General features: G+C 56.2%; 1 protein-coding gene across 3 annotated transcripts in view; it reads right to left on the bottom strand.

Annotated features, from left to right (window-relative positions):
• The window catches only part of VGLL4 (vestigial like family member 4), a 114,841-nt gene that overhangs the window by 1,949 nt on the left and 94,884 nt on the right, over window positions 1-18,008 (bottom strand). For 2 of the 3 annotated variants that reach the window (XM_040995209.1, XM_040995208.1), the window contains 2 exons: window positions 1,637-1,862; window positions 36-159 (listed from right to left, as the gene is read on the bottom strand). In XM_040995209.1, coding sequence (XP_040851143.1) covers window positions 36-159; window positions 1,637-1,862 — 350 coding nt within the window. Of the gene's footprint in view, window positions 1-35; window positions 160-1,636; window positions 1,863-14,393; window positions 15,094-18,008 lie in introns of those variants that run through there. The other variant, XM_040995210.1, reaches the window with a different exon arrangement.

Here is an 18,008-nt window from a genome sequence, read left to right on the forward strand (position 1 = left end):
CCACCCTCTCCACCCATGCAGGCCCAGGCACTTACCGCTGGGTGGCCTCCGGTAGCTGGCGGGTCCGGGTGCGGCACAGCCGCTATGTGCGATGGGGCAGTGTGAGAGGTTGCAGTTGCGGGCGCCGGCGGAGGCGCAGGTGATGACTGAGGGCCGGTTCTGCAGGACAGAGGGCATCAGGTGCCAGCCCGTCCCAGGTGCCAGCCCGTCCCAGGTTCCCAGGCACGACAGGCCCTCCCAGCGCCCTCTGCCCACTGTTCTGCCCAGCAAACTTGTCAAACCTACACGCGCCTCTATTCAAAACTGAAATCACACCGCAAAGCAACAGTCAGTCCCGAGCAAGCCCTGCGGTGCATCCGCTCCCAAGCTGGCCCTTCTGGAGCAGTGGCCGCCTCCTGCTCCCCGTGTGGCCAGGTCCCCCAAGTCCTGCTCTGTTCTGAGCTGCCTGGCCCCTTCCAGCCCCTGTTTACAGCTGCTGCCCAACCATCTGGACTTGGCAAGTGTCTTCCCCCACACCCCACCGGGCATACTTGAGGGCAGACCCCGGGCAAGGTATCGCAGAATTAGACTATCAGTCTGAAAATCAGACTTGGTCTCCAGGCGCATGGCTGTGCTGTCACTAGGAGGAGCAGTCACCAGAGGCGACAGCGATGCCACTGGGGGGAGGGGTTTCCTTCACGGGCTGGCATGCACCTTCCCAGGACCGGAAGTGAACTGAGATGAGAAAGCTGGGAGCCAGGACCCAAGTCTCTATTTCTGCAATGAACAGGATTAGAGCTGGTGGGTGTAGGTGTGCGTGTGCATCCCCAGCACAGATCACGTCCACGGGGGGGACAGGCTCTGCCGCAGCCAGTCACGGGGAACTTGCATCTCCCTGCCATCCCACAGCTGGGAGAGGACAGGGCCCCCAAGGGTCTGTCAGCCTTCTGTCTGGGAAGAGGACACACGGGAGAGGACCCAAGGCTTAAGCCTGCACCGGGGTCAAAGGCTGGCCAACTATGCCACGGCCAGGACCCAGTGCTAGGGCCTTCCTGGCTGAGCTTCCGCTTTGCTGAGACAGGAAGGGAGACACAATGACGAGGGGGCACAGCCTGCCTCCAGAGCCTCCCCTCCCCCTGCCCACACACGAGGCACTGTCCCAGAATCCCACCTGGCTCAGGGCACTCCCATGCTATTCTTTCCTTCTGAGCAAGAAGCTACCACTTAATAGGGGACACTTCCTGGTCTTACCTCCCTAAATCAGAGTCCCCTATCAGGCAGAAGGAGGAAGCCACCCGGGGCCCTTGGGCCGCTGGAGTGAGCATCCATGTCTGCCCGGGACACATGGTCACCCCACATCTCCTGGTGCAGAAAGGAGCTCGGCTGAGGGCTCCCTGGGAAGCAAAGGTGACGTGGCCGGTGGGCAGCCAACAGCCCAGGCTGTCCCACAGCCACAGCAATTCCCGTAACTAAACAGCCTCAGGTCACCAGCGCCCTCAGTGGGCAGTGGCTCCCAGAGCCGCTGCAATGTCTCTTGCCTGCCCTGCAATGCCTGGCTCAGCTGGAGCTGAGGATGCTCCCCCTCCCCTCCTAGCCCCTGCATCCTTCTGCCGCCATCCCACTGAAACCAGCCCCGTGTGTCCTGTACACGGCGTACCTGCTGCCGCTCTACGGGTGTCAGGGTGGGCGAGAGACCGGCTGACCTGCCGGTGTCCACGCTGCTCTTGGTCAGCGCGAGGGGCTGCTCCATGCTGAGGCTGGGAAGGGACGTGTACAGGTGGCCGCCGTGCAGGCTCACGGCAGGAGCCACGGCGCGCTCGATGGGGCTGCGGCTCCGCTCCCGCAGGTCTTTCCGGCAGTCCCCGTTGGCAGTGGACTTGTTCCTGGAAGAGAATGGAGTGCTCAGACAGGTGTCTCCAACCTCTTCTGGATAGCAAGGGCACCTGTGAGGGCCGGGTGCACTGCATGGGCGGCTTGCCCCGTCAAGTTCACAGTATGGCCCTGGCTCCTGGCTGCTGGCGCTGTAGGCGGCTCTTTTCAGAAGACCAAACTGTCTGAGCAGCACCAGCCACCTGGCCCCTCACTAATCAGCCAGCCACACCCAGAACCTGGAGAACTGGTCCAAGGTCACCTGCGTTTGACAAGGGTCTGCCAACAGGCGGCTGATACAGCAGCTACCTGGAGACGTGCTGTGGGTGGGGTCCCATCCCGAGCCTTCCCAGGCGTCCCCTCAGCAGCTCCCCAGAGCACGAAGCAGGAGCTGCCACAACCCTGCCATTCCGATGAACATCCCCAGCCCCACAGCTGCAAGGAACCAGCCTAGCCCAGCAGCAACGGTGTCTGCTCCGTCGACACGTGCACTCTGGCTTGGGGTGGGGCAGGCCCAATGTGGGAGCCAGAGCCACATGCACATGCTGGAAAAATTCACAAAAGTCCCCCCAGCCTCCACAAAACCCTGTCAGGTCTCCAGCAGTATTACCTACTGCAACCAGAGTGACAAAGCGTCCTCAGAGGGAGGCAGCCCAGAGGGCTGACATCCAAACCAGGACACAGGCTAGGCAGCTCACTGGCACTTGTCTCAGAACCATCTTTTCATAAAACAGATCCAACAACACAGCAAGACTTCTATTAACACTTCCGTGGCCTGTGGCCCTTCCTCTTAACGTCCCGCCTGCGTCACAGTGTGCACTCTGTTAACACTGCCCTATACCCAGAGGGCAGGATCGTGGGGTGGATCTTGTGATGTAGTGGGTTATGCTGCCACTTGAAATGCCTGTATCTCACATTGGTCTGCTAACTGTCCTGGTCCCTGCAACCCAGCTGGAGCTCCTGGCACCTGGCAGAGCCCTAACTATTGTAGGTATGTGGTTAGTGAAGCAGGGAATAGAAAAATCTGTGTGTGCACATGTCTGCTTTTCAAATCCAGCACATAAATGCTCAAGGGGAAAAAAGACTCGACCCACAGGAGAACCGTGGCAGGGTCAGGCCGAGGAAGGAACACGTGTGATCCTCGGGGTGCCCCAGACACGCCTTCTCCACCCACACGGCCTGTACGGCACAGGAAGACTGCCCAGCTGGCCCTGCAGGGGGCGTGAGCCTGGAGGGCAGCCTGCTGCACGGGTCCTGCTTACAGAGTTCTGTTCTCCTAGTGCCTGGCTCCCTATAAAAAAGTGACCTAAAAGCAATCAGAATTAATTTTTAGCTCCTCAGGGTAAGCACAGGAGAATTTGCTCTGGTCAACCAGCCTTGATAATGGGCCTGACTGTGCCACACACAGACTACAGTGCGCCTTGGTTCATCACTTCACTTCGGCCACTGCTGTCCCAGGGGCATAAGCATGATTGAGGGCGCAGTGCTGCGGACAGCGATGGTCCCCAAGGGGCTCTACTTCCACCTGAATGCTCTGTTTTATTAGCCATCACCATGCATGTCCACTTCTAGCACCTCACTCTAAATCTGGATAAAAATCAACCTTCTCCCTTTCCCTCCCAAATTAAGGCTCAAGGGTCACCTCAGGTAACATGCCGGCTATGGCTGAGGTTCTGCGTACATGCAATCAGGCCTGTTTACTCAACCAAGGTCCCCTTTTTTCATGAAGGTTTTGGGAGCACAGATGGAGGCCTCCAGGGAGAACCTAGGCCTCCTAGTAACTGCAGGCACCCAAGGCGCAGCCCAGGCTCGGAAGCCAGCAGGGGTGGTGGCTGGCATAGAAGGCAGGAAGGCCCAGGTGGCCGCCCCTGATCCCACACATACCACAGCCAAGAGGTCAAGCCCAGACCCAAGGATGCGCCCAGTGGAGCCTCAGGGTGTCCATCTCATTTGTGAAAGAACGCCGAGGAGGAGCGTGGCCCGCACTGTCTGCAGATGCCCCTGCACTCACACCTCACTGTGGCTACTGAAGACAGCAGGTGGAGAGTGGGGCATCTGGGACGATGACCCTGAGGAACAGAGCCACCTAAGCCCTCAGGGCGGCCTCAGTGAAAATGCACACCGCTCACACTGTGGCAGTTTCTTGTCCCCACCCCCGGCCCCATGACTCACACCCTAGGGCAAGGCATGCATCCTGACCCAAGGAGGACCAGATGCCACTCCAGTGCTTCTAAAGCCACCACGGTTTAGCAAGACACCAACTGCTACCCTAGGTGGCCCAAGGCAGGGCTCAGGCCAACAACATGGGGAGGAAGCAAAAAGCAGAAAGCTACCCGCTCTTCCTCAAGATGGGGTCTTCTGGGGAATGGGCACGGTCTCTGAGCTGAGAAACCAAAAATGTGCCCAGTGTCTGAGAAGCAGTAAACTAAATTCCAGGCAGTCGGGCTGTGACCAAACACACCTCACTCCAGTGGTTAGGACCCAGTTGGCCTGCTGGCCTCCCATCTGGGAGCTCTTGGTTTGAGACTGGCCTCAGCTGCCCATCTAGCTCCCTGTCGCTACAGACTCTGGAAGCCAGCAAATGATGGCTCAAGTGGTCGGGCCCTGCCACCTGCGTGGGACCTGGGTCACTTCCTGGCCCAGCTAGGTTGGTACAGGCCTTTGGGAAGGATGACCTCTGCTCTTCAAATGCACTGGAAAAAGGGAACAGCACATGACCATCTGCTGTTTAGGTGGATGCCCACGTGGGAGCACATGACTGCTCCAGCCAGGGGCCTGAGGACAAACCCCCAACACTCCTGAGAACAGCGACGATTGACAGGCACCCCAGTCCTTTCACCAGGAGGGGGTATGGGCAGCAGACACTGTGTCTGTCGGTGGCCGTGGAGGGAATATTTTGGTGTTCTATGTGCCATCCTTGCTGGGCCATGTTCCTGTGAAAAGGCTCCTTCCTGCCCCAGGCTGCATTCCCCACAACACACAGATCGTGCCCGGATGCCAAGCTGCTCCTGACAGGAAGGAATACAGGTGTGGGTACAGGTGGAGCGACAGGGCCCCGGGGGAGGCAGGGAGACTGTGCCCAAGTCCCTGGCCCCCTCTGGCATCGCACAGCACAGACAGGCTCTCAGGCTGCACGCTCACGCACAGTGCCAGCAGCAGCCGCGCCCCCCACACATGGGCACGTGCAGAGAACAGCAGCACCAGCTGACTGGAACCACACTTCAGTCTGCCCAATAGCGACATCGAAGACCCCGTGCATGTCACAATGTTTGAAGTCACATACTTTTAGAAGCTTCCAGCTTCACAACCCACACTTCCTGACCTCTAGAGTTTGGTTGTGGACAAGGCAGGCGAGTCCTGTGTGAGGTGGAAGACACCTAGCCTCTGCCAGGAGTCCACCAGCACCAGGAGTCCACCAGCACCTAGAGTCAGGCCCCGTCCCCTGCCCTGCCCCACTCTGCCCCTCTCTCCAACTCTAAGATGCGAGAAAGGAACTGTGGTGGGAGGCTCGGGCATCCCTGGCTGCCTGCTGGTGCCACGCACAGCCCCTGAGGCTGCCAGAGGCCCAGGTCCACATCCTCCAGGCTAAACAAGCCAAGATGCTTGGAGCAGGGCAGGTCTCACAGCACATGAACACTTCGCCATTCAATAGATGACTTACGGCACACAGAGTATATGTGAGTCCAATTAACAGCATCTGTGATTACTGAAAAACAAATTAAGGACATTTTAAGAGACAACTGGAAGCAGCATTTTCTCTGAAGAGGCAGACCTGAGGTGCAGCCCTCCTGTCACCTGTCACCCTAGTTCCTGCTCCCCTACCCTCAGGCTTAACAGCCGCTGCTTTTCTTCCCAGGAGCCTGGAACCAGAGCTCCACACCACACACCCCCTGCAGACAGGGTAGCGCACAGAGGCCCTCCCTGGACACAATGGGAACAACGGGAAGAGCTGGCTTAGGGGCAGCAGACATACTGGCATCCAGATGGCCCCAAAGACAGCAAGCGAGTCCTGGTGGCATGGTCGTGGGGCGCGGCTGGTCTGTGACTGCATTGAAGAGGCGCTCTCAGGTCCCCAGAGCAGCTGGCCACACCGCAGCTTGCACACCCTCTCAGAAGGGACTTGTTCTCATTGGCCAACACACCCACCTTCCCTTGGCACCCCCGGGCATCAGGCATCCCTCTCTCCTTCTAGTTTCAACTTTAAAATCCTACATAGTCCAAGTCTACCACGTGACAGCCGAGACCTGCAGCCCAGTGTAAGGAATCCAGAAGCAGAGGGCACTCTGAGGGCGCCCCCCTTTACTGAAGGTTCCCTGAAGATAGGCTTACCCAACACTGTAAGATCATCACTGTCACCCCCACTTTACAGATCAGTGAATCGAGGCTCAAAGACAAATAACTTCTCCAAACGTGGTCCAGTGTGATGACTCCACTTGATGCTGGCCTGCCTCTGTGGCCTTCCCTTTCTATCCTGGGATGCTGTGGGGGGGTGGAAATCTCTATTAACTGGCCATTCTACTTTCTGAATTACCTTGACTTTCTAAGATTTATTTATTTATTATTGGAAAGGCAGATTAACAGAGAAAAGGAAAGACAGAGAGGAAGGTCTTCCATCTGTTGGTTCATTCCCCAAGTGGCTGTAATAGCTTGGAGTGGAGCTGATCCAAAGAAGCCAGAGCTTTTTCCTGGTCTCCCACGAGGATGCAGGGTCCCAAGGCTTTGGGCTGTCCTCTGCTTTCCCAGGCCACAAGCAGGGAGCTGGATGGGAAGTGGAGCAGCTGGGACACAAACTGGTGCCCATGATGGATCATGGCACTTTGCCAGGGGAGGACTCAGCACTGGGTCCTCCCTTTAGTTGCTCTTACAGGTTGAGCTGCATTTCCTTGTAAGATGCTGCAGCCAGCATGTAGACAGTGAATGCGAACTTACTTGGAAACAGAATCTTCACAGATGACTGAGGAAATGGAGGCTGGGCCTCCATCCAAAACTACTGATGTCTCACTGCTAAAAACAAGCCAGACCTGGGTAGCGTGACAGCTGTAACTGAAAACATGGCCACAGGTGCTTCCGTGTGGCCAGTAAAGCTGCTGCCTGCAGCACCAGCATCCATATGAGCACCAGTCTGAGTCCTGGCTGCTCCACTTATGATCCAACTCCCCGCTAACGTGCCTGGGAAAGCCTGAGCGCCTGCTGCCACGTGGGACACCAGACGGGGCGCCTGGCTCTTGGCTTCAGCATGTCCCAGCCCCAGCCACCACAGCCATCTGGGGGAATGAACAGTGGATGGAAGACTGATCTCTCTCTCTCTCTCTCTCTTTCTCTCTCTCTCTCTCTCTCATTCTTTCAAATAAATAAAATAAATCCTAACAACAATAATGTGAAAGCTGGCACACATTTGCCCTCAGCCTCAGAATAGAACCAACCCTTCTCACGCCTTGGGCGTGGTCTTGCAGCTTGCAGAGCAGATACCACGGGCAGACACAGACTGCATGGATGGTGGTGGTCCCATAAGATGACAAGGAGCTGGAAAACGCTGACAGCCCAGTGTGCCAGGCTGCTGCAGCACTGCAAGGTGCAGGGCGAAGCTGGCAATGAACACACCCGGCACTGACAGGCATGCAGCAGGTATGGCAGGAAGCAGCTGTGGGACTTCTCAACATTATCTCAGGGCCGGCAACCTCGGGGCACCCAGCGCGGGCACTGCTCTATGTGCCCAGGAGAAGCTGCCAGCAGCCCAAGTCGCAGAGGAGAAGGCAGTGATGCCCGCAATCCCATTCTTGTGCAGACCCAGGTTCTCGTGCACTGTGCCTTAATGTTTTAAAGGTTTTGTTAAATAGACAACAATTTTTTATAAGGAAAAAAAAGCTTCTAGATTAAGGATATAGAATAAGAATGCTTTTGTGCTTTAGGTGCTATAACAAAATAATCAAATTTAATTTGTAAAATGAAAATGGGACTAGGTCTTTGTGGCAGTGGTTAAGGTGCCCCCTGAAACACCCACATTCCATCCTGGAGCCCCTGGGTTCCTTCTTGTGACTGCATACCCAGAAGGCAGCTCAGGTTCCTGCCAACCACATGGGAACCTGAGCCAGCCCATCTACCTGTGTGCCCACCTGTCCACGTGTCCAGCGTGAAACAAGGTCACCAGCAGTGCACAGCCATGCGCGGGGCCTGCAGGTGCCGCTCTCGCCGAGTGCTCCGCACAGCTCCACTCCATCCCACCCGTCAAGTGCTGTGTCCAGGCTGCCTCCAGCATTCACTCCCTCAAGTGTAGTGCCACTTTGCAGCTCAGATGTGCAGTGGGCTACACTGCGTAAAACAGGACAAGCTCACACACGGCCCTTGCCCACCAGGCCCCCCTGTTGTTAGGAGGGCACCTTTGCGGGCCTGGGCGATGGCAGCCCTGCAGAGCGATGTGCTTTCTGCGTCCTGCTCTCTGCTGCGTTACACATTTGCTCATCTCCACATCCATTCTGCCTCTGCTAATCTGTAGCTGACCCCAAAGCAAGGCGTTAATAATAAAGGGTCCCCAAGATCCCCTGGCTCCCTGGCATCTCCAAGCACATGCTTGTTGGTCAGAGGTGTACCGCGCAAGGCCCAAGAAACCGAACACAATCTAGAATGTGGCCAAGTGGCCCAGGCCCGACAGCAGGGTAGGAAGCCACGTGGCCCACTCCCACAGCACAGCGCACGAAGCTGGGGAAGAGCCCCACTCGCTCCACAAAGAAAGAGGGGCGAAGCCTGGCAGCCACGTATTCCAGGTGGATGTCGACGTAGGCTTTCGGTTATTCCTGCACTGGCAGGTCCTGCAGACCCCAGGGCACAGCAGGCAACCAGCCACCTCCTCATTTGAGCTGTGTCAGGCCCACTGAACACCAAGGGAGGGAATGAGAGCTGCAGCAACCAGCAGGATCAGAGTCGGGAGGGGCAAAGCAAGGACTCGGTGGGCCAGTGCACCTGCCTGATCTGCGGTCCCCCACAGAATTTCTGAAGGAACTCAGAGAGGATGTGGGGGAGAGCAACAGGCACAGAACAAAGCTGACCTGGACCCTAACAGAGTCAAGGGGCTCCAAATCCAACTGCTCCCAAGAGCACGCATCTCCAGGAGCAAAACATGCACCTGCTCCCCAGCCTCCAGCTCGCAAGCTCCTCCCACGATGAGACTGGCAGGAGTTCCAGGGGCCGAGAGGGTCTCTCCTTGAGGGGAGCCACACTATATTGCTCGCCCAGCTAAGCTTCCAGATGGCTCAGACACAAGTCCAGAGGCTATCGGAAGCCCGCCAGGATCCTGGGCCCGCTGGGCAGATCAAGGCCTCCCCTGTGCACGCTGGCTGTGACACCGACAGCCCCCAGGACAGGCTATCGGCCCCGGTTCCTGCACCTAGCTTCTTGGTTCTTGGGACAACTCTTTATCATGACTGATTTCCAGCCTGTGGCCATCGTGTCACAGTGCAGCCACTGTGGGCAGCGACCCCTTTCTCTGCCCACACGGACATGCTACCAGGACATGGAAACACAGGTGCACCTGCAGCCAAACTCTGCAACTTCCCCTGCACCCAACCAACTCCAGGACCCCAAGATGACCTGGAGGGGCCAGCACAGGCCTCTGCAGAGCACACGCTGGCAGAGCAGTCCCGTCCCATTCTCCACAACTCCACGCTGCTAAGTAACGGACCACTCCTCTTGGCTCCACCATCCCACACAAGCTTCCCATCAGCTGAGGCAGGAGCCAAGACCGAAGCGGGTGGGCCCTGGGTGCCTCACCCTCCCTGCAGCAGAGGGGCCTCAGCTGTGGGCTTCATGGGCAGGGCAGGGGCACACGCTCACCACACCCTGTTCCCAGATGGAACAGATCATGTGCCCCACACACGCACCCTGGAATAGTTTTTATGAATGGAGAAGGCTACTGAAATTAATAAAATACAAATTAATTTGAAATGTCTATTGCTACTAAATTTGTAGTCATTTTTGTCATTATGTATTCTCTCAATGAATGCTGATTAAAAATACGAATATGCTCATCTTGTTGGCCCTGCAGAGGGAGACACACCGGCCTCTGGGTGAGCATGGCAGAGCGGGCTGCCTGCCCACACGTGACAGCAGCACCAACAGGCAGGTTCAGCTCTGCTACCCTGTGGGGGATGGCTGGGGATGAGGACCAGGGGAAGTGGTGACGGTTACCGAGCGCTGCTGCCAACCTGCCCGTGCTGGACAGGGAAACCACGGCTGCAGCTTCCCCTCGGGAGGGCAGCGGACGGGGCTGGAGCCGCAGTGCCCTCCCCGCTGCCAGGTCCCTGCAGCAGGCCCGGAGTGAAGCCAAGAGGCAAGCGACCGCACCGTGGGCTTCCTGGACACTGCCCCAGGCCAGGGTCTAGAACTGTGCCCGATTCACACAACTCCTTCACAAATCACCAGCACAAACCAGTCACACCAGGCTGAAGAGGCTCCCGGTGTGGGGGAGTGTGGGCAGTGACCACAAACCTGCACAAGGTCATGGCAAGAACACACAGTCCTGGTCTCTTCTCTGTTTTTTTTAAATTTTACTTTTACTGGAAAGTCAGATGTACATAGAAGAGGAGAGGCAGAAAGGAAGCTGTTACGTTCATTGATTCACTCCCCAGGTGACTGCAACAGCCGGAGCTGAGCTGATCCAAAGCCAGGAGCCAGGAGCCTCTTCCGGGTCTCCCACACAGGTGCAAGGTCCCAAGGCTTTGGGCCGTCCTCAACGGCTTTCCCAGGTCACAGGTAGGGAGCTGGATGGGAAGTGGGGCCACTAGAATTAGAACCAGCACCCATATGGGATCCCAGGCATACAATATGATAACTTTAGCTGCCAGGCTAGCACGCCGGGCCCCTCTTTCATTTTTCTTATTGGTAGTGTGTGTCATCTTCCTTTTTCAACATTCAAATTTAAGATTTAAAAAAATTGTTTATTTTTGAGTGGCAGACACAGGCGGGGAAATGGAGAAAGCTCCCATCCACTGGTTCACTCTCCAAATTCAGACAACAGGAAGGAGCACTCCGCTTTGGGCTGGCAGGTGGTGGCCGTCACTGCTGCCCCCCGAGGCTCCAGCAGAGGTGGGACAGGAGCCAGTGCTGCTCTCGTGGGGGGATGCAGGCACCCAGTGCCCATCCCTGCCAGCCTTCTTAACTCCAGATTCTTCTCAAGGTCATGTTTAAAGCCAATCACTGGAAAATACATCTGCTACAAAACCATTGAGGCTCCAAGGCTGTCGGAAAGCCCCACGATCCAGAGGCCGGAGGCACAGAGGCCATGGCCCCCTGCACCTGGGAACGCTGCATCCGGTGCCTCCTCCCAACGCCTTCCTAGGTCAGCCCCAGGTGTGTCCTGTAGAAACATTCGCTGAACTTGACCTCCTCTTCCAATCACTGGAAACCTTCTATTCCAGTCCTGCTGCACCACAGACTCTCCACCAAACGAGCGCTTCTTCGGCTGCTGGTGATACCAGACCCCCTGACCCAAGCTGTCGGTCCAGCTGCCCCTCTGTACCTGAGGGGGAACAAGACGAGCCACCCCAGCAGCCCGCGGGGGCCGGTGCTGCAGCAGAGTGGCTAAGCGGTCACGTGGGGTGGCCACACACACACACACACACACACACACACACACACAGCCTCTGTTCGGTCCTGCCTTCCCATTTCTGTGCACCCTGGGGCGCGGCAGGGGAGTCTCTGTCATTCACAGGGGAGACCTGCTCCTGCCTGGCCCAGCTGCATGGACATCTAGAGAATGAATCCGCAGACAGGGAGACGGCTGTCTGTTAAAAGAACAGATCATTCAGGAGAGAACATCCTCCCCACACCACGGCAGGGTGTTACTGAATGAACAATCAGGTACACGGCCCGGTAAGAATGAACGGTGCCAAACAGGCACCCACGTCAGGAGAGCCATGGGGCCAGTGAGACGACAATGAAGCTGCACGTACGTACCCACACACCTCACACTGTTTACTTATATGCACCACTTACTCAAAAGGCAGATCATCCTGCTCTCCCACGTGGAGGGTCCTCCTCCACTGCTCTCCCAGGGCATTAGCAGGGAGCTGGGTGGGGAGTGGGGTGGTTGGGATTTGATATTGAATGCCAGGGTCACAAGTGGCAGCTTAACGTACAGCACTCAGTGCCAGACCCGAAAACACCTTTAATCAAAGATGCCAGAATTCTCAGCACCTGCACCACACAGCCAGCGTGAGGTCACCCAGAGTGTCCTTGCCGCGCTCCAGCACTGGGACCCGACACTGGCTTTAGAGCTCTGACACACTCCCACGTGTACTCGTGTGTATGCTCTGTGGCTGGAGTCTCACAGGGTCATGTCCCACAGCTGGATGCCGTGTCCAGCCCTAAGCCATTAGCCACTTCCCAGACTTCTCAATCAAGAGGGCAGCCCCAGATCTGGTGCCATCGGCAGTACTCTACACTGACTGGAAGCTGGCACTTCCTTTGAAGCTCATCTCCTGCCGTGACTCTGAAACAGTGAGCAGATGGCCCCAGCGGCTGCATTAAGTCATGGCCGCTGTGTTCCACAGCAAGCGAAGGTGAGTGGTGCGATCGGAAGTCATCAAGCCGTCCTGTAAGGACCACGAGGGCTCCTCCAGACAGCATCCAGAATGCACATCACTTCTCAACACACAGGCCCTGGTCGCTCGGAATGCCTGGGCAAGTGCCGGGGCAAAGGCTCGGGAAGTTAATTCTCTCAAATCAGATTGTGTTACAGAAAGAAGACTTAGCTTTGTAAAAGGAAGATGAGTTTGCAGAGCCCAAGTCCCGAGAAGGGCTAATGTGTGACACGGAGGGGCCAGTGGCAAACTGCTTCCTTCCACCCTCCTAGCAGAGTTGCAGACACCTGGGACAAGACACAGCTGAGCCAGTCCATCTTCCTGTGTCACAAAACCGTGAGTGACCCACTGAGCCTGTGACACCACTTAGACCACACCGAGCCCAGGAGGCAGATGCCACCGCCCTGGTCCACGGAAGTGGCCTCCTCCCCGGTCAGGAGCGCACCAGCAGCAGGCCCATGCCTTTCCTTCTCAGAGATCAAGGCTGAGGGAAACTCTTCAGCTGCTTTCAGACCAAAGTCCCCATCGCCGATATACCCAGCACCGCTCGGGACAGCTGCCCTTGCTTTCCCGCAGAGCTCAGCCCTGCAAACAGTGCACACATGACGGGAACCAAACCCTGACACCTCGGAAGGGGCTTCAGCCGGCAAAGTGTCCGTCACAAAAGCCACCATGTGGCTCAGGGGCACTCAGCACTTGGCGCTCTGTCTCCTAGCCTTCACCCACACTGTCCTCTCCTCTTTCTACCTCTTCCCTCCTTCACGCTGCTACAGTGAGGGTCAGAATGTCCCTCCTCTTCAAGGACGAACAACACCCACTTTCCATACAGTGCTGACCCGTCCACCCCGTCAGGCACTGTGAGTGAAGGGCTAGACAAGCATGAGTGCAGGTGCGTGCTTCTGGTCCCCCCGCGTACCCGGGAGTGGAACGGAGGCCACGGGAATGCTCTGTTCCACCTGCGGACTTGCACGCCCTGCAAATCCCCAGGTTGGATGGTGAGGTATCTTCCAGTCCGCGTTGGTGTCCTCTCCCAGAGAGGAATACAAGAGAGAAGCCGGCCCAGAGCAGCTACGGAACCTGCCTCTGTGGAGAGAACCAGGCCGTTCCAGGAGAAACATGAGAGTCGCCCAAGTATCGGACTCCAAAATCACCACTATCCTCCCCCAGTTTGTGGGGGTCAGCAGCTTCTCACGGGAGGGAAGGAGACCCACAGGCTACCTATGTGTGGCGTGTGGTACACGGGCCCAGGGCTCCCACAGCAGTAACCGCTGCCCAAAGCCCCTCCAGGCAGCTCAGCTCTCAAGGGACCCTGGCTGCTGGCAGGTGAGCGCCCCCAGCAGGCCGCACCCAAAGGGGAGGGAAAGGGGGGGAGAGGCTGAGAGAAGGAACAAAAGCCTGCATTTTCTGAGAAACGGATCCTGCACCCGAACAGAAACACGAGGTTCCCACGGAGGGAAGTGCTCAAACTGCCAAGGTCACAACACCCAGACTTTCCATGCAGCCAAGGCTTTGCTTTCCCTTGTATTTTTCTTTAGAAACCAAGTGAAAGCTCTAACACACCTCCCCTCTTGGAGGGGACCCTGAGCTGGACTGGGGGCGGGAAGACCTCTTAACTGTGTGCCACTGTCTGGGGACTGTCACATGAGCACGGGACTGGCAGTGACCTGTTAATGACCACCTGAAACTTAGGACCTGTACCCTCCTTGGGGAAAGGCGGCTGTCCAGCCCTAGGCTCCTGCGCGGCTCCTCCCTCCTCAGAGAGACCGCCGGCCCAGCCGCTGGCCATGTGCCGCAGGTCCAACGGCTCAAGGTGGCCTCCAGTGAGGCCAGTGGGCGGGACACTGCCCCTTCCAAGCAAAGCCCACTCTGCCTCACCCAGCTGAAATTAATTACAGCTGAAAACACAGGGTTGCCATCTGGTTTGAAAAAGCAAGGATAAGGGACTAAAATGAAAGGGTTTTTGGTACTAACCTCACTTTAATCATTGCCAAAACGCAGGAAGACAGCCCAGCGTCCTCCCACAAGAAAGCCCTGGGCCTCATAAACTTGGCAGAGAAACTGCCGGGACTGGAGAGGCAGGCCTGTCAGAATAAGAGTCCTGCAGCAGGGCCGGAGCGAGGGCGGCCCAGCTCCAGAGGAGCTTCCTGGGGCCTGGGCTGGGGAGCGGACCCTGCCAAGACGTTACACGCATCACTGAAGTTCTGTTTTGTGAGAAAATGGCTCTGCTGTCAGAGTTACAGCATGCCATTTCCTCTCCTTTGTTTCTCCATCTTCCCTAACACAGTTTTTCTAAAACTCTGAAGTGAGGTTAGGTTCCCAAGAGCCCCAGAGCAGCACAGCGAGGCTAGCCCGGGCTTTCTCCTGGAAAGTGTGCCCCACCCCCGACACAGGCACACTCCCCCGTGGAGGCCGTGACCTGGGCTGAGGGACAGGGCTGTCTGGAGGAGCTGGGAAGGTCATCCAAAGCTGCCAGCTCTGCAGCTTCCTGGGCTGTGCCCCAGCCCCAAGCAGGGAGGATCCCCCACACTCGGCTGCCCACTACCTGATTCCTCACCAACAAGTGAGCTGTACTGAGCGGTCCTGCACCTGGAAGTAACCCCCTGCGGCCCCGTGGTCTTCCCTGGTAATAAACTCTGATCTAGGGCCTGGCGCGATAGCATAGTGGTTAAAGTCCTTGCCTTGAACGTGCCAGATCCCATATGGGCACTAGTTCTAATACCGGCAGTCCCACTTCCCATCCAGCTCCCTGCTTGTGACCTGGGAAAGCAGTTGAGGACGGCCCAAAGCCTTGGGACCCTGCACCTGTGTGGGAAACCTGGAGGAAGCTCCTGGCTCCTGGCTTCAGATTGGTTTGGCTCCAGCCGTTGTGGCCCACTTGGGGAGTGAATCATCAGATGGAAGATCTCTCCTCCTCTCTGTATATCTGACTTCCCAATAAAAATAAATAAATCTTTAAAAAACTAAGCTCTGACCTGCCAGTTGCAGACTGCCATAGAGCGTCCGCAGGAGAAGGCAATGCAGTTACAGAAAGCCTTTCTGCTGGGGGGCACGTCTCCAACTCCAGAGGTGTGAGTCTGTCTTCCAGCTCCTGCCTGCAGACTCCTTGTCCGTACCAACAGTGTCCACAACACCCACCACCCCTGTGGTGTGACTTTCTAGCAAAGGGCACGGCTGCTGCCCACAGGAAACATCTGGGAAAACGGTCAAGAAAGTAGAATTAGAACTGATATTGGAGCTCACGGCCGGTCCCAGCAAGAGGCCATTACACAGATACTCCCCACTCAGCTCAACGCTGAAATGCATTCTGGAGAGTTCTAAGCTGGGATCCTGTCCTTTCTAAGAACCAGGGTGGCTGTGGCCCAGGCCCACTGCAGTTCCCGATGCAAGGCCTCATGCAGGCCGCCGGTGCACCTACAACAGGTCTCGTGTGTGCTTCCAGCAGAATCCAACACCTCCCTCCCCGCCCCCGGTCTTCTGTACAGTACTTTAAAAGGTGCTTCTAGCTTTAAAAAAAAAAATTAATGATTGGGCCTGGTGTAATAGCCTAGTGGCCAAGTCCTCACCTGCATGCACCCGGTTCTCATGTGGGCACTGGTTCATGTCACAGCTGCTTGCTTCCCATCCAGCTCCCTCCTGTGGCCTGGGAAAGCAGCAGAGGATGGTCCAAAGCCTTGGGACCCTGCACCTGCGTGGAGACCTGGAGGAGTGGATACTTAGGAAACTGAAAAGAGAAGATCTTTCTCTGTGTATCTTTTTTCTCTACAACTTCAACTTTCCAATAAAAAGAAAGAAATCTTTAAAAAAAATTTTAAAACTACTTAATGATTCCATCATATCCAAATTTTTAAAAAATGTGTATCTTAAAGATTTATTTATTCTTATTGGAAAGTCAGATATATAGAGAGGAAGATCTTCCATCCGATGATTCACTCCCCAAGTGGCCACAACGGCTGGTGCTGAGCCGATCCGAAGCCAGGAGCGACTGCTTTCCCAGGCCACAAGCAGGGAGCTGGATGGGAAGTAGGGCTGCTGGGACTAGAACCGGCGCCCAGATGGGATCTGGCACATTCAGGCGAGCACTTTAGCCCTTAGATCACTGTGCCGGGCCCTAGATCATGCGTATCTTAAAAACAGTAAATAAAGTAAAAAGCAAACAGTCAAAACAAATTAAAAACTATTTACCTGCCCTGAGAGATCAAGAGCTTTAACACACTGACAGGAAGAGGTCAAACACCCAGATTTTTAAGAATCAGATTCAGTTCTGAACAAGAAGGTCAGGAAGACTAAAAGAGGCCACTCACATCCCTTAGGGGAAAAAAACCAGGAAGCAAGTGGGTACGTGACAATGCTTCCCTAAGGGCAGTACTCACCCACCTGCCACAGGGAGGGAGCCGGGGCACCAGCCCATCAGCTGCCAGGGCCCAGGCCGGACACACCAGCACGGAGGGACGCCGGGGCACCAGCCCATCAGCTGCCAGGGCCCAGGCCGGACACACCAGCACGGAGGGACGCCGGGGCACCAGCCCATCAGCTGCCAGGGTCCAAGCAGGACACACCAGCAGAAAGAGAAACAAATGCCCTCCGACCCAGAAAAACAGCGACTGTGAGGCAGGCACAAAACTGGCAATGTGCACTAGTTGTGTGAGTGACAGTGAAATGCTGCAGACAACCCAGCCAGCTATCCTTGTGAACAAGTTATTTTAGTTACAAGCTAGTTCAAGAACAAAAAAAATAGGGACGTTTCCTGGAAGGATACTGTGATAGTTCTTGGAAACCAAGGAGAAGAACTGAGTTATACTGAAAAGGGAGACAACGAGGCAGCCCCAGGGATCCTAGGAGCGCCCTCCCGCTCCCCAAGGCTGCTCCAAGGACCCCAACTATCCTTTAGCCAGCCCGGTTGAGGTGGTTTCCATCAGCTATCAAATGAACCAGGAAGAACAGCAGGATCCCCCTCCGCCGACACACACGCCAACGCCCCCAGTCAGGAGACTTCATCTGGCTTCCCATGGATTATCTGTAAGTAAGACACTGGCAATCCACCAGCAAAGCAATCTATCAGAGTTTGGTTTGGTCTCAGGTTAAGGGAAAAAAGCAAACTTTCACCATGAGTAAGTAAATCTATTGTTGTTTTTTGTTTGTTTTTAAAGTAAAACAGCAGGCCTAATGCGATGGCTCAGCAGCTAAATCCTCGCTGTGCATGTGCTGGGATCCCATATGGGTGCTAGTTTGTGTCCCAGCCGTTCCAGCTCCCTGCCTGTGGCCTGGGAACGCAGTAGAGGACGGCCCAAGGCCTTAGGACCCTGCACCTGCATGGGGCACCCAGAAGCTCCCGGCTTCAGATCAGCTCACCTGTGGCCATTGTGGCCACCCAGGGAGTGAACCAACACCAGATGAAGATCTTCCTCTCTGTACTTCTCTGTAAATCTGCCCTTTCAACAAAAATCAATCAATCTTGGGGGAGGGGGGTGGGGAGGCATAACTGTCAGACTGTTGGGGAAAAAAAGTGTGCCTTTGGGGCAGAGCCAAAACTTAAGAGCAACTGCGCAGACATGAAATGGTCCACTTTCCCAAACACCTCAGCCCCCC

The sequence above is a fragment of the Ochotona curzoniae genome, unplaced genomic scaffold (genome assembly GCF_017591425.1).
Source record: "Ochotona curzoniae isolate NIBS_2020 unplaced genomic scaffold, NIBS_Ocur_1.0 contig_908, whole genome shotgun sequence".
Lineage (NCBI taxonomy): Eukaryota > Metazoa > Chordata > Mammalia > Lagomorpha > Ochotonidae > Ochotona > Ochotona curzoniae.